Raw genomic sequence first — 25,426 nt, forward strand, 5'->3', positions numbered from 1 at the left:
AATCCTCCTGGAAAAAGCACGGGATCGCTGCACATGACACCAATTACACCTTGCAAAGGTGTAATTGCACCAATTACTTGCACCAATTACTCTGTGCAAAGATATCCTCATGTCCAGACTGTGTGAGAGCTGTGCCTAGGCTGGGCACACACCACAAAGCCAGTATTCCTGGTGCCAGCAGAGGATGCTCCTCTCTGCCAGGTGCAGCAGGAGGTACGGGACATGCCCAGCAGGGATGGACACTGTGGGACATCTTGGGGACTGTGGGCTTTGCACCTCTTCCCAGGCATGTACAAATGAGGCTCACAGTGCTAAAGAGTTATTTGAAGTATATATTCACTTGACAGTCCAATGTAAACCATGGAATAACTTGCAATATTTAACCCCAATGCACACTGCAACACGTCTGAATTGAGATGAGTCTGAGGAAACTTGGAAAGAAACAGCCGAATTTTGCATTATAACAGACCTGGGACCTTGCTTCTTTATCAATGGAATATAGGTAAAAATTATGAGTATCGAATACCAAAATAAATTTATGACCTATGAACTAATCACTGAAAAGAAATACAACATTTTTAGCAGAAAAAAAGTCAACAATTTCAGCATATTCCCTCTACTTAGAAAACACAGGACTGGGACTAACTGAGAAATGACTAAAATTTTTCTGACGGGTTTTAGCAGTACAACAGAAAATTGTTAAAGCTTTTCATAAAGTAGCTCTTTATGTACCTACCTCTAACTATATATGTATACATTTCTGCATATATATATATATATATATACACATGCCAATGCCCAAAGAATCAGCAAGAACAGGTATCATTCTTCTTTACTATTGAGTGATATATTAGTGACATTATTAACAGTAGTAATGGTTAAACAAAGACTATGGCATTTGATATTTCCAGTACCAACCACAGTAAATAAGCCAATAAAGTGGATCTCAATATCTTTGCCTGAAATACAAAATGAATCGAACAGTAGAAAGAATAGTTTTGATGCCATTTAAAATCTTAAAACATCATCATTCTATTTCTACCAAAAATATGAAAGACAAATTTCTGGTACAGATATTCACTCTGGGACAACTTTAAATTCCAATCTTTACACGACAGCCACAACCTGACCAAAATACTACAATATTATTCTCAATAAACCAAGAAAATATATTTTATTCACAAATTTAACAATTTTAAGTTTTCATAATGTAAGAAAGTTACATCGTAATTATAGTAAAACAAAAAATATACAAAGTTATAGATGTTAGAAAATATGCTTGCACAATCTTCAGTGTAAACCCTATATGCAGTATATAGGAATAATAATCACAGTATTGCTCTATAATATAGTTTTCTGAGAGATAGTAAGACAGTCTTAATACTTTGCCACTTCAGTATCAAATTAACTGTGAGATCTCTTTGTGCTATTTCCCATGATCATAGCCATGTAAGTCGTAAAATACAGGCATTCAAACAATAAGTGTTGGCTTCCTTAAAAATGAAGTGAACACAAAAAAGTAGTCAAATCCCAGTAGAAGACATCATTGTCTAAGCAATTAAGGAATGGTATTCTCTATATATTTAAACATTTTAATATTACCTCTAAGAGATGTGCTGTTCCCCCCTTGTCTCATCCCAAAGCTGTTAAAATAAAAAGTACCAATTCACATGGGAATAAATCCCCTTATTTTCCTTCCATACTATTTTTTGTTGCAGTTGTTATGTTTCTCAGAAAGGATCACTTCTCCCCACTCTCCCCAAATCTGATTTCACTCATTGGAGCTGCGGTGGGGCAGAACCAGGCTACAAATCACCCAGCTCCAAGACCCTTCTGTGGAAATGATATGAACAAAGCTTCATCCAAGGAGGTGTGAGCTCAGATAAAGCAAATACCACTCAAAGAAATGAGAGTTTCGTTGTGGTCCTTGCTGGATCACTTTGGACCTGCCCTTGAGAAGCATTGCTAGGACTCAGATCATAACAGCTTTTCTGGGCAGCTCCTTATGCCTCTTAATATACCATGATCTTTTTTGGAGGAGCATCAAAGAGAATCTAAAGAACTGCAAAGTTATTCTATCTTCTAGCAGACAACTTAGAGTAAAACTATTTTGAAATCTCTCTACATTGTAAACATAAAATACATTTAGAGCATTTCTAAACTGCTACATCTGAAGGCTTTAGTGAAAACTCTGGGTAAGAGACACAGAAAACAGCCACGTCCCCTTTCATTTAAAGTCATATTTTTAGGCTTTGGTTATGGAATACAAGTGTGACCCCAATTAAATAAAAAACATACATTACACAATCACAAGCCTTTTCAGAATTTTTTTATTAGAATTTTAACTATGACGTGCAAAAATGAAACAGCAAGAGAACACCTTTAAGTACTTTGTCAGCTTATAGGCAAATATACAAAATTAATAGCACTCAACAAATAATCCATCAATTATAATTACACAACATTTTGGTTTTCTCCTTTCTCAGAAAGGATATATCTACTTCTCATAGCATCCAGGTCTGCATAGTATCTGCATTCTGCTAATAGAGAAATTTTGACAACATGGAAAGCAAGGTCAAATAGTAACAATGGAAATGGCATTCCTGTAAAATCTCTCTTGTTGTTCTTAGTGAGACTGCTGCTAATATTTAAAGAAAAGGAACAATGAAGTCTAATCTACACATCTTCTCTCAGTTTCAAGGAGAGCTGATTCAGATCCATAACTTTTAACACATTCGACAACTGATCGTTCTAAGCAGTTAAGTAACACAGTAGCAAGATGATATAATGATTCTTCCTTTTAACCAAACACTAGCAATGTGCTAATGGGTTGTCTTGAGAGCACCCTGTCCTAAGAGAAGAAAGCAAGTAATTTGAATCCATAAAGTCTAATAGCTAACTACAGGTGGCATGAAATAATCTGTTACAATTGCAAAACAATTTTCAAAGATGTGTTGCTCCTAAAGTCCTGAATATTTGTGTTTACTCATCATACCTAAATGCCATCCCAAAGTGATTAACTTCATTAATGCTTTTGGGAGACATTAAAATCTATGCCTCCATCTGTTTCAATTCTTCATAGGAAAAAAAAAATCAGACTAGATACTCAGAATCACAAACTTCCAAACACCTGAGAGTTGATTAATCAAAAGACCATATACAGGATTTTTACTCCAGGAAATGGCATTTTTTTCATAAAATATAAACAGGTACTTCTTTTAGAATACTACTGTGCAAGAAACATACTGTGGAAAGACTTCAATTAACAAACTTCAGTTGTGCCTCAGTTTCCACAGCCATTAGAATAAAGGGCTCTTTTAGACATAATGTTCACATAATTATAGGCCACAGGTTGTTATTTTTGTACATCACTTATGTACACATTAGTGGCCTACTACTTTGGGCAGTGTATTTTTTAGGTGTAAATTACTTGTGGGTGGACGAGGCAGTTCTCAGTTCCACTTAGTTCAGCACCTCTTTCCTTGATGCTTCTGATCTGGGGACTGAGTGAAGTGGCAGATTTATTGATAAGTATGTTCATATTTCAGGAAATACAAATATTTCTCAAGCTGCAGATCAGCTTCCAGATAAGAGAACTTTCAAGATAATACCTACCCCAAAGATACCAACAGCCATCCCTCCAAGTTCTGGTTATTTTAGGGGTTTCCATCACATATGTTTTCCAAGCAAGCACACCACATTTAGTTGAATTAAACAGAAAACCTTAATTCCACTTTCAATATTTTTTTTTTTTTGGCAATATAAGTATTTCTACCAAAAAAAACATCAAAACCAAAACCAAAACAACAAAACTCAAAACCACTGCAAAGATTTACAGACATAATGATAATACATAATACTATATTGCCCATCACAGGCATGTTTATTTACAAATAGCTGGACAGGAATAAAAGATAATGTCAGTGAGAACTGAGTTGCCCTTTAAATGAAAATAATCATCTGGTTATTTCAGTCAAGCAGCTGTACATGCAGTAGGAAGTCTCACTCCCAAATATTATGATGACTCATCTACTTTCCTTTTCTAACAAGTAAATGTTCTTTTCTCTTTTTAAGTACAGCGTTGATAAACCCTGCACAAGCTGCAATGCTACACTACATCCCCCTTTCTAAATCTGTAGAATTTAAACTGCAGTTACCCATTTATATCCATAAAATTACCCAGTGTAATCACTGGGGTTACAAGGTTCCTTCACACTAAGAGCAGACCTGCGAGATTTGCTGCCTTTATCAAAGCCAACATTCGAAACAGCATGCAAAATGTTCAGACTGGAAATAGGAAAGGTACAGCCTGGACATCTCACAACTTCCTGGAAAGAGAGGAGTTAATCAGCACAGGCAGTTCCGAGAGCTTGCGGTGAGACAGGACTGTACTGCAGATGTGTGGAGCGCACTGAAGGTGTGGCCCCGTGCTTTCTACATGCATATTTAAATACTTAAATTATATGGCCTTAAGGCTATGATTAAAGAACAACCTCACAGAGAGGAAGAATTACACAGAGAAACGAGGCCTAACACATTTCTTCAAATAGAGAGCTGAGAAGAAGAGAAGGAAAAGCCTGGGTTACTCACGATTCTTTTCACCTCTCCACCTTGACCCCGCTTTTATTCTAGGCGCGATGTCCACGGCAGCAGTTATGTCTACTAGCCCAAGCAGCAGCAGCAGTGACAGCACAGCCATGCCAGGTAACAAAAAATGAAAAAAAAAAAAAAAAAAAATCACCTCTACCTGGAGTACTGATAGAGATGAATTAGATGACTTTCCTTAGTAATGAATAATTGGAGCTAACAGCACTTACTCAGCAGAGGCAGAGGGAGATGTAAAACATTATTCCTACTAGAAATGTTTATTCAGAATTTCCATTGCATCGCCTATTTCCTTCATCCAGGGAATGCAAAGACAGAAGAGTTGTAAAGGCTTCCCCTAGCAAGGAGCCTCTGGCACTCAGACGCATGAGGAGATGCAGTGGCAGCTTTCTGTGGTCCCTCAGAAGCCACTGGCTCCTCACCTGCCTCTGCCACCTCTCAGCCCTTCCCAGTGTTTATATCAACATTCCCCACAGCACCCTAGCAGGGGACACAGCCAAGCTGAAAACGGAGGAGTTTTTTCTCCCTCACTTCCATATTTCACTGCAGTTTCACAGAGCTGATGACACGGAACGTTTTCATGTTGACACTCAAATCTCATTACATTTATCAATGGCCACAAAAAACCCAGTTTGTCAAGCTTCCCCCCTACCCACAGAGGGGACGCAAAGGCAAAAATATAATGTATCCAAGACGAGAAAGAAACACTTTAAAAAGAAACTTTTTTTTTTCTTTAAGCTGTTCAGTAACTCTGTCTCTTATTCAGCATAAGTGCCTTCTATTTCTAGGGAAAATAACACAAACAATACCACCTCCCACACAGGTTTCTGTCAGCAGATGCTGCATAAATGGAACAGTTCACTGACAGTGAGAGGAGCTCTGAGAAATTTTGTATAGAATCTGTGCTACTCCACAAACCTTCCCCCTGCAGCCCACCAGCCTCTGGGAACCCAGAGCCCAGTGCAAGCAGACTCCAGTGCTTGCAGCACAGCCAGCAGTGCTGTTGGCAGAGATTTAACCCTGCATCTGTCCGTACCAGGGAGCCAGATCACAAACTTCCCCGCGGCGATCGAAACGGTTGCAAGGAAAAACTGGAACACAAATTATCTGCTAACCCTTTCACCAGAATTATGAAATCATTCCACACGACTTGTGAAGACCCAGAAAAGCTTCATCCTGAGAGCTGAAAATCACTATAATAAGACCAGAGGGCTTTTCACTCATGGTGACAGAAGGCTTTAGTCTGCACGAAGTCTACATTTATATTTAATACAAGCAACTGCAAAGTATCTAGTTCTTTAGCATCATCTGTCTCAGGAATACTTAAAAATTGTTACTTACACAACAGTAAAACTTATTTTCTTAATAGAATAGCAATGAAATAGCATTCTCCAAGCTGACCTGCCTCATACATTGCATGATATCTGTTGAATAGATGCTATGGATGTGAATGAGTTACAGCATTAAGGGTTTTTTTTAATAAAGTACTGGAAAAAATTTCTAGATACAATTTCAATTACCAAGAAAGGAGAGAGAAAGTAAGTTATTTCAGTCTTAATAACACAATGATTAATTTACAGTGTTCACAGCCACTGCTGTTTATGAGCTCAAAAGGATTATTGCTATTGAAATACTCCACAACAACCATTCAGAGTGTGACCAGCTGAAACCACTCCTTTCTAGACATTCTCATGGCCAGTGATGGAAACTTCCCAAAAAAGGCCAGGAGGAATTTTTTCACCTAGAGCTGGCAGACCTCAGATGACCATAGAGATACCGTATCAGAAAGTTTCAATGGTTATTAAAGTGGTTATCTACGAAACCTTTAAAAGGAGCACTCAGTTTCTTCATTTGGACCAGTTGGAGACATTAGGAAGGGAGATGTGCTCTTACTTCCAGTTGAGTTTACTGTGCTCAGTACAAAAAGCAAGGTATTTGCAGCAGAGGATATAAAGAACCTGCCAAATCACCCACATGTTTAACACATTACAAGCAGCCTCCAGTTTTGCTCTGAGCCCAGAAGCCCCTGCATGGCTGTTTCCCCTGTGCAGATGACCAGGGGTCACCCAGCACCGTGTCTGGGCAGGGAGAGAGTCTCCACGTCCTTGTCTCAGTGGAAATTCTTGATGTAAAGCTTTGGTTTCTTTGTGATCATTTTATCCATCAGGAGTCACATCCATGGGGTGAAGAACAACGGAGCATCACTCCTACTCATGCTGTTAGGCCATAGCAAAAATAACTCCTATGGTAACATACAGCACGAAAAGAAATGGTTAAAGGGTTCAGATTGTCCTTTTTTAAAGCACTTCCTAACTGCACATCCTTTGCCATCTGAACTCATGCAAGGGAAGCGTGTCAATAAGCACTCTCTAAAGATGACTCATCATGTTACTGGTTATGTAAGACACCTGAATGTACCAAATTGTTCACTGCACCAAAATACAGCAGAGGAAAAAAAACCCTCAGTCAGTACAAGGCGGTCCTTTAGGAGCACACAAGCAGTAATGTGGAATGGTATAGTTTACTCTGAATGCAGAAAAATTGACTTTTCAAATGACAGCTGCAATTTTGAGCACCCAAAACCAAAAGGCTTTGTGATCTTGCAGTCGGCTGTGCACTGTTTGAAGGACAGAAGAGAAAGATTTTCAAGGAAAAAAAAACCCCCCACACAAACCAAAGTGTGGAATTCCGGAATGAAAAAAGTTAATCTGAGCTAAAAATTTGAGCTGCCTCATAGAAGAAAGCCCTGCCTGGTAGTTAATGCTTGTTATCCTTTATTTGGTCCCAGATCCAAACCTCGCTGAGCCTTGTGCCGTGCAAAAGTAAACTGGTGCCTCAGACTGGTATTTCTCCAGCCCACGGCTGAGCTCTCAAGCCCCACAGTTGTTTTGTCTAACAGGCAATGTTACACAGAGTTAAGGGAAAGCTTCAGAACTGTAGGCCAGATGGCTTTTCATCTCACAAGATTGATGGAAGGGGACTTTTATGGACACAGACCCCTGCACGGGCATTTTGCACAAGTCACATCCATTTGTCTCGTCACAGGAGAAGGAGCTGTTGCCTCCAGAAAAGCTGTGCCATATTCCTGATGGGTGGGAAGGGATGCCCAAAGCAGCATCCCGTGAGCGACTATTTTTCATTCACACAAAAAGATGCAGTCAGACAGGAAAAACTCATAACCAAAAACATTTTTATATTTCTCTATCTAACAGAGTGCCTCATGCACAGTGTTGCTGGTTGGCAGGACAGTGGGCAATTACTGCCATCAAAGCAATGCCAGTCCACCACCTTCCCCACTGGAGTAATAGCAAGTAAAACCAAACAGATTAAGCACTCAGAGGTGTGAAGCCCAGTAAAAGGCGGTCTGCTCCTACGTGATTCAGTGTTTTATAGCTCATTTAACTAGTTTCAGTTTCTGCTGTATAATTTCTGCTCACGAGAGTTCCTCAGCAATTTGAAAGCTTACTCAAAAGCAAGATAATTAATTCTGGAATTAACTAGGTGGACAACTCAGAAATGCAGTGGACCCCTTATCTAAGACTGGATGCCTTCCTGACTTATATGTTACAGCTCAGTCAGAAGTTAAGCACTGGAAGATAAAATTACAAAATGAATTTATGGCCTGTGTTATGCTAGTTCTATCTAGCTTTAATATACATCATTCTCTCAAATCTTCAGATGTATTTAATTTCTTTTCTCCTTGTCTTTCATTATGACTCAGCCCTTTAAATTCTGGTTTACTGCACTATAGATAAAAGTCACTGGCAATTTGCTGCACAGTTCTTTCCTTGAATCGAGAATCTTCCACAGAGCTTTTTATTCATAAAAAGTAGGACTTTTTTTCTAGAGTTCTCTCTCCCTTCATTACGGACTTCACCTTCACCTTCTTCTAAATGGTAGCAGAGGTCTCTACAGCATCTTGGCACAGGCTTCCACAGAGGGTGTGAAACAACTTTCTTCTGCATCCATTCACAAAGACATGATGAAAGCCACAGCCCTTTTGTGCACAGAAGGCCTTCTCCACTCCTCAAAGCCAATTCCTTACACAGGGGCATCTCTGTCACTTCTGAAAAACCTGCCACTGACTGTTGGAAATTGATAACTTGGGAAAGCTTTTTCACCACAGAAGTCACAAAGTGCTGCTTTAGTGCTGAAGGAGGACAGACTGACAAGGCAGAGCTTGGCTGGGCACCATAGCATGGGCTTATGAGTCATCCTCTCCTGAAAGTCATGCTAGGACTGGGTCAGCCCATGACTAAGGGCATCTATTGCTCCCTCTCCCTCTTATTGTGGAGGGTAATAAGGTGTCCTTTAGGGTCCTTGAATTTAAGGCATCTTTATCAAGTTTGCAAAGCAAATCAGGTCTCTATTTCTGCAGTACATCTATACTTAAACAGCTGCCACATACAGTTCTGACATTACCTTTGACATGTTTCTGCAACGGTTTCCCATTTTAGAAGAAAGACTAAATCTGGTGACTATCATGGAGCCCCTGTGAGCAGCCATGCAGAGACTTTGAGGCATGACAGGACAACAGTTACAGAACTCATTAAAGCTAAACATTAGCTAAGTTTCATTTTGCAACCCCTACGACTCTAAAAACTCCAGGGAGATCAACTCAGATGCAGCAGTGTTTGCCATGAAAACACTGTAATTCTGTGAAGTGAAGGGCACACACACATAATTCAGCAGCGTGTGTGGGGACCAGACCTCCACACCATTTTACCCCTGCAAGCTTGGGGAAAGGGTCGAGTTCCCAGATCAGCTTGGCAGGGTTTTTTGTTTTGCTTGTAATACAGAACTAATTAATACATCAACTGAACAAAAGACCCTGAGACTTTCTGCAGCTCATGGAGTGTACAAAATTTTACTGTTGCCTTAGTACTTTTTTTTTAATCATCCAAATGCATAAAATTTAAAAAATATGCCAAATTCACCATTCTGTTAACATACCTGTTATTTTTTCTGTTTACTTACAGAACACCAACAGTGCACTCAGCACCGTATAATCATATAAATTGACATTACCTCTCCCCTAAAGACTTCATGGTCCAGCACAACTGTGTCTTAAAAGTCATTTCTTCTATGAGGGCATATGTTTGTTTCTTAATTTCCTCGCTTTCAAGCCTTTAAATTCTCAACCACAACATTATACATTTTGCTAGCACCTTTTAAGTTTTTGGTGGTAGGGGAAAAGTGTTCTTCATAAAAAGGCATACATACAAATCTTTAAGTGTATGTACAGGCATCTATTTATACATGCTTCTGCTAATAAACTCACAGACACAAAAGGAGAGGAAGATTTGCACAATTAAAAAGCAGTTCTGATACATATTATTAAATCTTGAATAAAGTTATGTTTGGGTGAACACCCTTATAGTATATTTTTACACACTCATTAATTATATAAAATTAATAAGAAGTAAAGTTCCTTCTAATGAAAATTGGATAAGAGATGATCTGCTTTTTGAGAGAAAAAATACGTTTTGCTTACCCATGCACCTTATCAGTTTACCATCTATTCTCATGCCCTCAAGGCAACACAGATATTTTTTTTTTCAAAGAGACTTCAAAACACTTACAGAGATCAAAGAATTTTACTGGACTTATTTTTTCCATCTGGCTGCAGAAGACTAAGAATTAGACAAAGTCTGTAAAGCTAAGTCAGCAACTATTATATCTTTTACAAGAAATTCCCCATTGCTGGCCTACATAGTATGAGAAAAGCAAGAATTAAGACTTTACCTTTTTCTTATCTCATAACACATATTTTTTTCTTTGTTTGCAGAAGACACTCTAAGTCCATCTGGAAGCAAATGAAAGACAATCTGATCCAGGAACACATAATAAAGAAGATTTTTTGGTCTTGTTGTTAAGAATGCAAAGTGAGTTCCTATGAGATACCTCCAAACTTGCATTTGGGCAAAAAAATCATCCTTCGTAAGCAACCTAGACATGTCAGAAATTGTAACTGGCTCCATAAGAGAATGTATCCTAAAGGCTGTTATTTAAGAAGTAGTCTCAATAGCTGGTGGCTATCTTGTCCTTCATACCATGGCATCCCAGGAGAGTTTATGCACCTACAGCCACTATTGGAAAAAAAAAGTGAAACAAACCCCCAAAATAAAATGGCCAAATAGCTAAGGACCAGAAGAGCAGGACACTCCAACTCCAGCTGACCCCAGGGTGTCTGAGTGATGCTGATGCTACCACAGGCTAGTAAGTCCAGTTCCTTCCTGTACCTTCTCCTTCTACAGCCACAAATTGCTTCTATACAATACAAAACTACTTCTTCCTTAAAGGTAAAAAGTACCAGCACACTCTGAATCCCAAAACACCATTAGTAAAGAAATCATTAAAGCTTTCATAAAAGCATCACATCTCAACATGCCTCCTTAGCTTTGGCACTAAATCAGCAAAAAGCCTGAGTGCATCTCAAGAGCTCTCAGGACCCCCATACCATGGCACTTCAGTCCTTTAAAGGCACTCTGTCTCTTACTGCTGTGACCCCAAACCAGCAGCCAGAGAATGCCTTCTTCTAATGATTATTTAGCATTTTCCTGTGTGACTGTACAGCTAGCAGTTCTTCACAGTTCTACATGAGCTGATATTTCAACATAGCGAGTGTTTTATGTTAGCATAAATGAGGAGCCGTATGAGATTACCACAAGGACGCTTCCCAGATCATGTTGATAGTAAAATTTTATAAGATAATGTTGGCGCTGGTAACATCAAACTTATGGATTAAATATGTCCCAAACACATTTAATGTATTCGAGTCATCTATCATTATCTGTTCTAACAAACTGGCAATATTTATCCTATTAATTCAGGCAAATGTAGAACTGTTTACTGAGTGGTGGAGAATTGTAAGGGTATGTTCAGACAAAAATAAACACAAGAAAACTAAAGTGAATATTGTTTAATGTAAAAATATGCCATCCTACTCAGCTCTCAAAATAAACTGCTATACTGTTGTCAGCCTTCTGCTTTTCAAAAAAATGGCTGTTAGGCTAATCTGTCAGGCCTAATTTGCATTTCTATATTTACTTTTTTTTCACACATTTTAAATATAATGCTAGTTGGCTGCAAGAAAGCCTTTGGAGAAGGCCGGGACGTTTTATGATTGCGAGGTCAAAGACAAAGCTTGTTGCATTTTTTCTTCTTATCTATGCTTTTAAAACTTGTTCCCTTTCTGCTAACAGCTCTTTACTGAAACCTTATTTTCCTTTCTAGCAAGCTCTGACTTCTTCATTCTCCATCTCAGTGTACCACTCTTTTCTTTTTCCAGTGTACCCTCCAGTTATCATTCCTCATCTCCTGTATCTCCAATTAACCAACTCCTGGTGAAAGGAAGAGATGCAAGGCAAAGATAGTTGAGCTGAGAACTGTGCTCAGATGAGTGGATAACTGATGGTGACAAACCAAGGCAAGGGTGGTATTATCTCAGCTGCTGATTTTGAGTAGTTAATATGAGACAAACATGCAATACAACCTGTACACTGGTCCTGTGCTACAGCTCAGCTCAAAAAGCTAAAAACTGGAGCCAGCCTACCAAGCACAAAAAAACTCTGCAAAATTTATCCCAGAAGGTGGAGATATCCCGGTATTCATTCTGTTCATTTAAGAAAAGAAATTGCTTTCTACACATTCTTGCTGAATGGGGCACGATGCTGGAATATAGTATCAGCTACTTTATCTAGAGTGAGTGGAGCCAGAAGCATGGGGAACTATTTTGGCAGATAGGCAGAGAAGAAATTTGACGAAATGTGTAAAAGCAGGTATAAGAGTCTGGTTACACTTTTTCTGCATCTGCCAACACTATTCAAACCTAAATTGCAATGCAGTAAAAGCATTAGAGTATCTTTATCCAAGCATGTGAGGGCATTTCCTCTGCAGTGCTTCCACACTGATCTTCAGAAAAAGAATGAAGGTCAATGTCTCCTAGTCTAATAAAAAAAAGAATCCCAAATGAAGGACAACTTTAACAGGCAATTGCATTGGTGTTAATGAATTGATTTTTTAAACTTTTTTGGTTTTCCGTGTTGTCAGGGAAAACTTAATTCTTCAGTGTTGAATTTTGTTATTAGGAGACTAAGTAAATTATAATAATTCTTGCAATGACATGGCTTGTGTCCCAAATGGTGCAAATAATTCACTGACCTTAATATAGCAGAGCTATAGCAAACTGTGAGCATCTGGCCTCCTCTGCTTTGATCAACATTTTCAAAGCCTACTCGAGAAAGATGGATGCTCTTTCCTATTAAGAGAACAATGGGAACTGGGTTTTCCATGTATCCAGAGAGAAGGCAGTAATACAATCTTCAGAAGTCAATGGAAGTTAGTGGTCTAGTGGACTTTTTTTTTGTGCCTTTGAAAATCTCCCCAGTGAGATTCTTTGGGTGAATTAAAGCCACGGGGTAATCTCCTAAATTGGAACAGAATCAATAAGCTAAATGAAAACATTTACCTTAAATTCTAATTTAAGCCCTGGGCTGATGGAATTAAAAATATTGTATCTTTAATAGATGTATAGAAAAAAGTGTTTCACCATTAGCTGATCTGTCATAAATAGCACGGGGCTAAAATTACTGTCTAAAAAGTCATGCAAACTCTGTATTCGAGTGAAATAAAACACAAATATATTGAACACATTTTTCTGTGGGTTGGGATACAGTAAAGCTAGGGGCACAGGCCACTGTGCCTGATTTTTGTTTATATTTCTAACTAAAAGATACTTTCTTAGCTGATTCAGGGCAGCATTTCATTTTGTGTTTCATGTTGTCCTACCATACACAGATGTGTTAATGGAAATCAGCCCAATAACAAAGGTATGTGTTTTTAATGAGTTCCACACTTTCTAATCTAGAAAATCATTAGTATAAAATATTGATGTTTGGAACGATATCATAATAACTAAGACACAGGAAAACAAACATTCCTAAGTATATGAGCTACTTGAAATTAATAACTTCAGTAATAAAATCAATACTTTCCTCATAGTACTTAGTAATTGCTTCCAATATTGAATTTTTTTGTATGGTACCATAAGGTTTGCTTAAGATGTGGGTTGCTGTTATTATTTTTATCTGTCATAAAGAGAAGCATTCTTCTGGGAAATCATTGAAAATGCACATGTGAAATAAAAAGGAAACCACTGGAAACATCCAAGTAGCTGTTTTAAAGATTATAAAATCACAACTTGGAGACATCTAATCCTGATCCATTTTCCTTTGAAAAAACTGAAGTGCCCATAAAATGCAAATGCACCTTTCAATTACTGGTAGAAGTTTTTTATGGGAATAAAAAATTGTATATTTAAATGTAAGATGTGGTTTTAACAAAAACTGTGACTCTAATAACCAAATTCTCATCACCAGTACCAGGATGAAACATAGCTAAATTATGCTATAGAAAAGATTAATTTTTGAGAGGCAGAGCTACAGTAATATAATTTGCCAGTGGGTTTGTTTTTTTTTTTCCTACAGATAAGATGGATGTTCTGTATAACACAAAATGTTCTGCATAACGCAAAAATAAGTAATAATAATCAAAATAAAATGAAAAGACCTTCAACTGTATTAAAGGTAGAGGAGAGACTGATTATCTTACTTTCTCATAAGATGAGAGTGATGATCATCACCTTTCAGAATTATCAGTATAAATCCCTGTTTATTGCAATGAATGCAACCTGAATGCTATAAAATGGTTTCAGCGACTGCAGGTGTTGCTTCTCACTGAAAATCTATTTTTTTCTCTAATTAGTAAATCTAGTGTATTATCCTCCTTCTCTTTCTTTTTTTTTCCTCAATTGTTTGATTTTCTATGTTAGCTAAGTTAACATATTCACTTCTCACTTACATGTGGACCAGTTGTCTGAAACATTTCACAGATCTCTGCTCTGTTGACAGCTATTCTAGGTGCATTTGGAGATATTTTAAAGATGAAAGCTGTTAACATGACTTTCTCAGGCAGGCCAGTTAAGACAATAGTTTCAATTTTATAAAGCTTGTAAAACAGTGATTTAAAAAAACTACTTTTTTTTTTTTTTTGCATTTTAACCAGATTTTTAAAATACTAGCAGTCACAGAAATACTGTTAGATTTTCAGATAAAAGGCTAATTTTTTAAGTATAAAAACTATATTACGATTAAGGATTATCACATAATCCAAGTATATTTGCTTGTGCTGTGGTATAACACGGAAGGTTTTTGCAGAGAGCAAAAATTAACCTCTAAAATCTACTGGGTTTGCATATTGTGCGTTTGCACTGCAGACTAAAACTGTAGTCTGTAGAAAATGAAGCCTGTAGAAGTCTGCAGTGTGACAGTCTGCCTGTGCCTCCCAAAGAAAGTATTCCTGTCTTCCCAAACTGAAGACTTGACACTAGCAAAAATGAAGACCAAGAGTGCCACGAAAGAGGTGAGTAAGTGCCAAGTGTGAGTGGCAGCCCTTGGGCAGGGTGTGCACCTGCACAGGCTCCTGCCTGACACGGTGGCAGGGATGGTGTGATGGAAGCTCACACTGGAAACAGCCTGAATATCACTTTTTGTGGGGCCCTGGAAGTAGGTGAAAGCGTTCCTGGCTGACTCCCACTTCGAGTTTCTTTCTCTCCACTGCAGATTGCTGCAATTTGGCTCCAATAATACGAGGCCAGAGGGCTGGCTTGAGATGTTTTTTTTGGATTTTATGCACACTCAATGTCCACTGCACAAATGAATCTCAGCCTCACTGTACATCTCTACCATTTGCATTGGTTTTGGAGGGAACCACTGTCTCTGAAAGTGTTGTGTTTTCTTTTTTCTCCCACCATATTCCGAGACCTACCATTAGCTTTTGCTATGCAGTGGGACTTCATTAATTTGAGTTAAAAAAAGAAAAAAATCAGTCAAAGAAAATCCACGGTCAACTCTGATGTAAACAAGCTCCACAGAAATGAAACGCATTTGGTTTGCAAACCTCAGGGCGGATTTCAATCCCACATATAACAGTATGACATCTGGAAAGAAGGAAAGAGGGGAGAGAAAAACCTTTTAAGAACAAGACAAAGCTTTTCCCTTCGCTCACCCTTGCTTTTATTCCCCCATCTTTTTTCCCTTTTCTTCTCCTCTCCGTCTTCTACACTTCACATAGCACACATGTGCTTTCCCAGCTTGGGAAAGTCATGTGGCATAACTTCAGCTATGCCAATTCAATTTTGTCTAAATAATTTCTTCATTTAGCATAAAGTTGATTGGTTTATCAGACTTACACATTTGGAGGATCTTTATACGGAAAGATTTGTCCTCAACTGAATTAATAAATTCATCCCCTTCGCTCTAACTTTGTAGGGATTAACATTTTGCTCTTTTCCTCTCTTTGGAGCAGTTCGAGCCTTTTTCTTGGATGTATGTATTTCCTTACATATATATATATGCAATATATATTTGGATTTGTACTTATCAGTTGTTTACAGCAAGGAAATAGATATGGAGAACAAGATGAAGCAAATGCCTAACACCTTGTTTTGTAAGGTGATAGCTACCCCTCTAACCAACTGCTACACTTTGTAACAGGCACTGCAAGGCCACCTGTAGATCCATTAACATTTATCTGGAATTTAGTCTATTAGCCTTAACACCACATGACATAATTCTCTGCTTACAACATATGTTGGCAGTTGCACTCTGTGAGGCCCATTTACTGAATCTAAAGAGCCAGCACACAGCAAAACTGTGCAGTGTAAACACAGAAATCCCTAGAGCAACTTTGTATTTGTAATCCACATTGCTGCTTGATTTGGTTTGAATTAGATATATTTTAAATTCATGATTCTGAGACGTATGCAAATGCTTCATGTACTACCATGCTTACCATGCCTTTATGTAATACAATCCAGCATAGATCAGAAATTAGGAACTGCAACTTGCTATGTCACAGTTTAGAAAATGGTATAAAAGAAAAAGAGGGTAAAAAAAACCCCAAACAACAACTGAAAGAAGTAGGAAGATGGAACTCACTTTTTCTGGAAATCAACAGGAGTTATAACCAAAGTACTTAACAGAGTAATGAAACAGGTCTAATAAATTTGCAGCTACAGGGAGATGTCTGAACTTTATTTTGTGACTAACTCAAACTCATCATATTGGCTTTTGAAAGTTAATTCCCAAGAAAGTCTAGAAAGCAATCAATTTTGAGAACTGATTTTTAAAACACTTGTTAATGTTTTGTTTAATAAAATTTAGACTGTAGATGTCACTGTATCAACTGTTGCTAATCCAAATACCAGTAATTTTAAATGGCACCAATATGGCCACATTAATTTTAAACCACAGAATCTTAACACGAAGAAATAGCAATTTTCATTTGCATTTGATCTACATAATAAACAAATCTAAGAACATTTGGATCCAAAATGAAATGAAGGCTATGACAGGTGATTGTAGACATTATGAAGATTATTATTCCTACTTACCATGAAATATTTTTTCAAACTACAATGCAGAGATGTGAAAGGCTTCGGGCATAGTTCCTAAACCCTCTGCTATCAAATACTGACTTGGGTCTGGAAGTTCAAATTCCAAAGGTGAAGATTCACCAGACCTATAAAAATTCCTTTGGCACACGGGAACATTTTTTTCTTGTGCAATACAGAACAATTGATTAATTAGTATTTGCTAAAGTATTGATTGATTGGATAAAATTTATTCTGGGATAGAAGCCTGTGCTTTTGAACTTGAACCACTGTATGTTGATGAATAAATATTTGGCCTTGAACTAACTTGTGAAGCTCTGCATCAGCATTTTACAACTGTAGAACATATTTCACTTTTTATTGGTAAACCATGACTCATTAGAATAAAAGTCTAATTTATGCTTAGCCAAATGGTACAATTTGTCAAATAAGAACATATGAACCTGGAAATAGCCAACATTTTCCAGTAGTTTTTAGAATTTTTCACCATTCTTGAAAGGGAAAGGTAATGGTTTTTAAATTTTCTAGAGTACATATGAATAGCTTCAGGAGCCAAATCTTTTATTCTGTGTTTCAGTGCCAGCAGATGGTTCCTAAAAAACCAACCTCCTACTTTTTACTCTTGAAATAGCACTCCATGCAAGATTTCTGGTTCTGGCAGCAGAACATCCATATTTTCTTTTATTCTTCTTGAATCTTAAGAATTCCTCCAAATGCTCTTAAAAAAAGAGGAGCATGAGAACATGCTACTTCTTTGAGCACACAGAAGAGAACTGTAGAGAGGAAAATCATAAGGCAGCATTTGAAAAGTAAAGTGGTAAGAAGGATTAATGAAGAATGAAAAAAAGTTTTAATACTCTAAATCAAAATGAAAATCAACAAGGAAAAGAAAAGAACAGCAGGAAAAAAAAGATTTATTTTTGGTCAGATTTTTATCAGGAACTTTGCTCAAGCTGTGAAGCTGATAAGCTATTCCAAATGGTCTTTGGCAAAAAAAAAGACAGAAAATGTGAGGTTTGAGAGCCAAGAAACTTAAAATATAATGGCTTTCTAAAACAAGTTCCTCTCATAATACAGTGATCTCCACTCCAGTAAGATCAGTTGCACTGTTTGCCACTGCTGTCTGAACACCTCTTTTTAATTTACAAAAGGTTAAAAAACATTAAAGCTAAAAGAAACTTTTCTCTTCACAATTGAAATACCTGAATTGAAATAACTGCTCAAAACCTGTTTATTTTTTTGCATTTAATTTGGCTGAAATGCATAAGCAAAAATTTATTGTCTAGTTCTCTTTTTTATAGGAATTCTCTCAAGTCAAATTTTGCTAAACATTCTACATCAGAACTTGTTTCTGAAGCAGCCTATATGGCTATAATTATCACAGTTAATAACTAAAGATGAAAAAATTGAAGTAATTTACAAGACTTTAATGTTTGTAGCTTTGTTTACCAAGAAACTTTCAAAAGCAATATTATTTACTTAAACTATAACATAACTGCCTTGTCATGGGTCCTGACAAATAAAGCAGAATGCACAGGTATAGTGTATTCACTAGATAGGAATAAGACTACATTAAATTTATTATAGCCTTTAAAAAACTCAACTGTATGTTGTACAAAATGACAGTCCAATAGTTTCAACAAAAGTCTAGTAAAGATTTCATTGCTGAGACCTTGCTTATTTGTTATTAAAAAAAATTAAATGCAATACATTGAATTGATTTTTATTCCTGATTTTGCAATCTTAGCTTAACTACGAAGAAGGACAATTACCATCTAGGAATTGTAAAACTGCCAAAGCTTTTCATTAGTATTAGGCTCTAATTCTCAGTATGCATAACAAGGTTACTGCAGCTAACACTAATTAATAGCAGTTTATGCTCTACAACGCAACTCTCCAGTTTTAATTTTATTGGAATGCCATATATGGTGAATAATATCACTTTGGACTAATTATATCCATTTTTTCCCCCAGCCACACAGTGGAGTTTGGATCATCCAAACAGAGCAGCAAGTCTTCAATTAGCCATGGGGCTGCTCCTCTCCCCATAAACACAAAACCAAAACCAGATGTCACAGATCTGCAGTGGAGATTTAAGGATATCTTATGGCTCTCAGGCACAAAATAAAACTCCAATACTTTTTTTTTTTAAATAAGGCAGTAGGATTTAAGTATCACAAAACGCTCATGTAGAGTACTTTGTTTCTACCTCATTCAATATCAAAATCAATCCAGCCATCTTAAATATGGATCCTATTCTAAATTCTTTTTCCTCACTCTCTCTCTCATTATCTCTAAATTAAGGAAATTTGAGAGTTATACAGTAATAATAAACCTTGAACTTCAAAGATAATAATCCAAAATAAGATGCATCAAACTTTGGATGCTATGGAACCAGGCTGAAGTTATTTTTCTTTTGAATGAAATTCTGTTTAGCTCCAACTAATCTTCTCTTGTTTAAAACATATTAGACAAACATTTTGAAAGCAGAGGATCTACAATCCAGATGGTCCTAAGCTGAGAAGCTCCACACATATGAACTAATCCTGTAGCTGGCAGTCTCAAATATATCCTTTAAGAATACTTCACCCTTAGAGATAATTTAACCATGAGGAGGTCAATGGAAGTTTTTCCATTGTCTCATGCAGAATTTTGCCAAAGACTCTGAGGAAAAGAAGTGTGTCTCAAAAAGACCTTTAAATAACATGACTAGGGGAGAAGAAAAGCACAGTTCTGCTCTGCTCAGAAATTATAAATTCTGGAAAATATGCATACAATTAAAATCCCAGCTAATGTTGGAGCATTAATATAAAAACCTAATGTATAACAAGTCTTCCCTCAAGAAAACACACCATAAACTTGCTGTGACAAACCTTAGGCCTGTACAAAAATAAGAATGTAATATATTTTAAAGTTTTAGATTGTTCCTCTTTTCTTTTACTAAAGACTGCTAGAGATTAATGTAATATCTAATCATTTTAGAAAAATCCAAAGAGGGAACTCAAGCAGTTAAAACTTGTGCAATGACATTTATAACAATGGTTAATAATTAAGTACTTGCTAGATTAATTCATTTTCTGTACTCTATAAGAATCACAGACAGCTGCAAAATTTTAAAAAGATTAATAAATGTGGTGAAGTAGTTTTCTCTTACATTGTCAGACAGTCCTATAATACTTTTTCCTCATCAGTGTGCATGCTAAGGAAATGACATGCAGTTTTCTGTATATAATTGTCAGGCACATTTCACTACATCACCCCCCAGAAATTTTCTATATGTTCCACCTACAATTACAGACAATTTAATATTGAACTAATTTACAATAATGCATCTGATGTCGTTGTTTACCAATAGATTTGTCAAAGCAATATTATTTACTCACACTTCAATCTGATTTGCTAGTTTTTTCTAAATGAATTTTTCCAGTAGAAACCTCACTCATGGTTCTTGTTACTGATATCCTCCTCCTCCTCCAACTAATTTAATACAGGAGAATGTGCTACAGTCTTCATTGTTCCTAAATAAGTGCTAATTCTTATTTAGTGAGGTTTGCAACAAACAATATACTAACAAAACACATTCCTATTACGATTATATTAAATATTGCCTTTGATGTTTAAGTTCTCTTTCATTAAGAATTTTAAAATTTAACCCTTATCCATGAAACTACCAAGATGCAAGACTTAAGTGGACTAATTCTTACAGTAAAACTTGCAGATACGTAAATAAAAATACCCCTTACTAATAATTTTAGTGTATGTCCTGTAGTAAATAATTAGAATATTTCTCCAGAAACAAGATAGAGGATAAGCACATACATCTGCCCACAGATAGTCCTCAGTGGATTATAAGTAGAAACTTCAGGTGGATCGATACTGTCAGACCTGAAAAAAATCTTAGACCTCACAAAGTACCTACTGTACAACAGATTTAACGTACAAAAAAGGAAATAAAAGTGTTGAAAATATACTATATAATTATCTTATGGAAGAAAATTTCTGTTTTCAATGTAACTTACAGAATACAGAAGATAAAATGGCAAAGACAATGGTAAAGTGATAAAAGCAGCGTTGATAAAAGATGTCTCTTCCGATTAGTACATACAATAAATTCAGGCAAGAAAAATGAGGTTTTGAATTGATACATCACAGAAGTCAGGAATGTCAAAATTGTATTTTCTAAGAGTTCATTATGAAATGGAACTAGCACTGAAATTAATCTTTGTGCTCTCCAGAAATTACATTACAACATATAGCTCAGGGACGTGGTGAACTAGTTAATATCCGTCCACAGCAAGCAGAAGAGAAGATGAGTTACCACAGGGAAGCTTATCAGTTTATTTCCCATCCTCTTCATCCATCTCTTCGGGCTGACACCTAAACTGAACTCACAGATGTCACAGTGCACAGCCCAGTGTCTCAGAAGGAAGGTGCACTGAGAGCAGGTCTGGAGCTGCCTGATGTGCAGCTTATCCAGCTTCATGAGGACAGAAAGATGAGGGGAGTAACTGCTTTGCCATATGACTGTCATGTCTTTTGTTTTTAAGTCTACACAGGGGGTATTCCACAGCTCCTTTTGGTTCCTCAGCTTCAGTCAGGCACTTCCATCGGCCAAATTCAGGGCTGAGCTCTGCCTGTCCTACCACCCCCACGCCCAAACGTGCATTTGGGGATCAGGAACCTGTGGAGGAGGAATGACAGTTCCCTGACACCTCTGAGGGAGTTCTCCTTCCCCCAGACTGGGTATATGGAGCCTGAAAGGAGATCAGGACCAGATACTCCCACTTAAACATTCATAAGCTGCTTGCACAGATTTTGGGCTGTCAAAGCAAACAAGTGACAGTACAGACAAAAAGTTTATGCCCAGCTTCTGAGTTTCTGCACTTACCCATGCTTCACAAAAGGCTTCTGACCTTTAAAAAAATTCAGTGCCGTGGACACCCTCTCTCTCACTTTTCCCTTTCTCCATCTCAACAGAAAGGGTAGAAACTCTCAGTAATTAAGAATCCAAATCTTTGCCAGAGAGTTAATAACAGATACATGACCCATCATGCAAATTCTGAAAGGTCCTGATGTGTTAATTAGGAATAAACTGAAAATTCTTCTAATGACCATATCCACACCTTTGTCAGTTTTGAATATATCATGCCACAGCAAAGACAAACCCAAACTCAACATTATATTCACTCAAAGAGAAAATAAAGGAGAAAACTATAACTTATGAAGCAGAGAGCTACTGCCTGACAGTATAATCCACTACGAATACAGTTCTTAAGCTCCATTCTTCTGGGCATGTAGGAAAAAGAAGCCATTACTGCAGTGAGAAGGGACAATATTCTTCTTTAAGGTCAGAGAGGCAACTCCTCTTTGCTGGCAAATAGACTTCTTAAAGCATTATGTGATCAAAGGGACAACCCAGAACAAAGCCAAGACACAACCGCCTGGTTTACGAATGTCACATACCCTAAAGTGAATGTGATACTAAAAGAATGCAGTATTAGGCAGCACAAGACCTCCAAATTTTGTGCCTGTAAAATCCCTTCCTAAGAATCTTAAAATATCATTGTTGCTATTGTGATGTGTGCTGCTAGAAGAGTAAAATCTGATTACAAAGATGACCCTGCCCATGCAGAGTCTTGCACACATTGCACATGATGCATTAAAGATGGAATTCTGTAACAGCTGACAGGACAGGGAAATGAGAGGAGGAGAGGAATGAGGACAGGGAAAAAAGAAAAAAGAAGGAGTCAGGGAAATGTAGACCCCCAGGCACACAGCAACAATTTATTCAACCTGCCTGTTAGCTGTCAGGTACTTCAAGCTCACTAGAATATGTTCCAGTACTGATAAAAAAAATGTGTCACAGGGAGGTAGAGGAAAAATAGAAAAGCATGTTGAAATTTGTGGTCAGAATTCATAATCCCTTTTCAGCAATGCCTAGTAAATGAAAAAAGAACAAGCAGCAGACCTTCAGCTAGGATTTTGTTACTGCTGTTGGGATGGTTTTAGAGACTGGCAGAGATGCACCTTTGTTTAACATTTGCATCTCATCTCTTCTATGGCTGCCTGCCTGTGTGTGTGGTTTTGCCTAATGATTTTTCCCATTTAAATTTTGTTTAATTTTGTGTAAACTGGTACTGTTTATAAGAGTTATTAAACAAATGTTCTTTTTAAAAAATTTTTGTTTTATTAATTCCTTACATTCACAACATATTTTTAGGCATATAATGTCCAAACTTCAGCTGTGTCTTGGAATATGTATTATTTTTGCTTAGTATTGTTTCTGTGCCTTGATGAGGAGCATGTAAAAGAACACTGAAAAAAAAAAATCAGGAGTTCCAAGCAAATGTACACATTTGGCACAAATCTTCAAGGCAATGTATGTTTGCACAAACACATTACCTTTTCATTTTTTGAAACAATTTTCTAGGGGGCAAAAATATTTAAAGGAGGTCTAGGAGGAATTCAGAACTGAAAACAAAACTGCTACTTACCTATAGCTGCATGCTTCTCTTTTACTATTAGACACAAATTTGAAGTGTCTTGGTGTTTTTTAGTTAGCTTACTTTCAATCCCTAGTTTATCATCCAAATATCTGCCCACAGCTAGTGTTTCCTAAAAGTGTTTCCCTGTATCGTAAGCCAAAAAAAATCACAGCATAAGGAATTGTTAGCAGTTTGGGATTTCCCCCCCCCTAGTGACAAGTAATACCTCCCAACAGATGCTATTCATTTTTTTCTGGGTGAGCTTGATTCTTACGGGGTTTGCAAGGTAATAGAGGGAATGGATTGATGAATGGTATGAAGTAAATGAGTTGAGAAAAGTAATACTTTAGAAAAACAGAAGTGGAGCTGGGGTTTGAATATTGTGGTGGAGAGAAAAGTGTTTGTGGTTAATGAAGAAAATAATTGGAAAGGGTAAGTTTTTCAGCCTGCATTGGCTGTTCCTTTTAGAAGATCCAATCTCCCATATCCACAGGATGACAACTTAAAAGAGATCTTAGAGGCTGAGAGAGCTCTCAGCGTTACACCATAATGCTACTTTCACAAAGAATTTATGAGGACATGGTGGTGAAAAACTGGAGTCTGCTCATTCCTCTGGCAGAGAGCAGGAGGATTAAAAAGACAAAACGATACAGCATCACACACACAAATAACCCACATGCATAAAATTAAGATACAGTGTTTAACACAACACTCTTGCAAATGGAGTTGGAACACAAGGTGCTGGCGATGGTGAGTTTGAACAGAAGTGCTAAGTTGTGGCTAAAGCATCTAAAATAGGATTTTCAGAGGCACTCAATGTAGATTTAACTGATTTGCCAAAAGCAGCAGGGATTTTTGATGCTGCCTTCAACAGAAAACAGAGTTGAATCACAGTTTCCTTTTGAAGACAGCTCTACTAATGATTTGCCTCTGACAAACTGCACCATTTTTCTGCAATACAAAATTAATCCCATAAATACTCCTGGCTTCGGCACCTGAGCATTTCACTGCTATGAATCCCATGTTAGGCAAGGTGTCACACTGAAATCAAGGTAAACTTAAACCACCACAGCTTTCTGGGACCTTCTGCTTATAGCAGATTTCCAACTGGGGATGTCACATCGGTGCTTTGGGTTTAAATTAAAAAGCTCCAAATGTCTTAAGAATATGCTTCAATGAGAATGTGCCTTCCTCTGTGATAAATATCTGCAGCTATTTCGGTGTAAATCAGAAGGGTCTGTTGGTTTGCATTCACTGAGTAGAACTGCACATCAGGAATGGAACATGGATGGGGTGGCCCCCTGATCATGTCCTTGCCTTCTTTGTACTTCCCAAGGATGTGGAAAAAGAGGCAACTGACACTCAGAGAGAGCTGAGCCATGATTTGGCTTCAGCATGATTATGGTTTTCTTCCATGCCATTTATTTTGCACTTGCAATTGTGGAGTCCAAATTATGCTGGTTACCCACAATTTGGGATAAACATTCTCTCCATCCCTCCCACCACTACAGCAATGAAATGAGTCTACAAACACAGAGTGACTGAAGTTAAAGCACATCAGAAGATTTCCTCAACAGTGAAGAACTTTTCCTCGTAGAAAAATTCACTTTTCTTTTTTTGGATCACATTTAGTTGCATAATTAGAGGATAAATGTCTCTCACTTGTACTAAATTCTCAGATGCTAAAGGCATGTCACGGAGTTGGATTTGATTTCTCACCTTACTGTACACACTAACATATGACCTGATAATACTTTTATTTTAGAGTGTTGTACCTCATGCAAAATAAATATGCCTTGATGTTCTACTCCCAGGTTTAAAAATAATTCTGTTGAATCAGGTACTGTGTAATATTGAACATCAATCTTTTTCACTCTTCCAG

At 37.3% G+C, this 25,426-nt stretch overlaps 1 protein-coding gene across 3 annotated transcripts in view; it reads right to left on the bottom strand.

Annotated features, from left to right (window-relative positions):
- ROBO1 (roundabout guidance receptor 1) overlaps positions 1 to 25,426 on the bottom strand; it is a 707,409-nt gene that overhangs the window by 507,087 nt on the left and 174,896 nt on the right. The window contains exon 1 of one of the 3 annotated variants that reach the window (XM_064643092.1): positions 4,818 to 4,985. The exons of 1 other annotated variant lie outside the window; for it this stretch is intronic. Coding sequence is in view for 1 of the 2 variants with exons in the window: in XM_064643074.1 (XP_064499144.1) it covers positions 4,591 to 4,699 (109 nt within the window). In the remaining variant the exon portion in view is untranslated. Of the gene's footprint in view, positions 1 to 4,590; positions 4,732 to 4,817; positions 4,986 to 25,426 lie in introns of those variants that run through there. One more of the 3 variants, XM_064643074.1, reaches the window with a different exon arrangement.

The sequence above is a fragment of the Pseudopipra pipra genome, chromosome 2 (genome assembly GCF_036250125.1).
Source record: "Pseudopipra pipra isolate bDixPip1 chromosome 2, bDixPip1.hap1, whole genome shotgun sequence".
Taxonomy (NCBI): domain Eukaryota; kingdom Metazoa; phylum Chordata; class Aves; order Passeriformes; family Pipridae; genus Pseudopipra; species Pseudopipra pipra.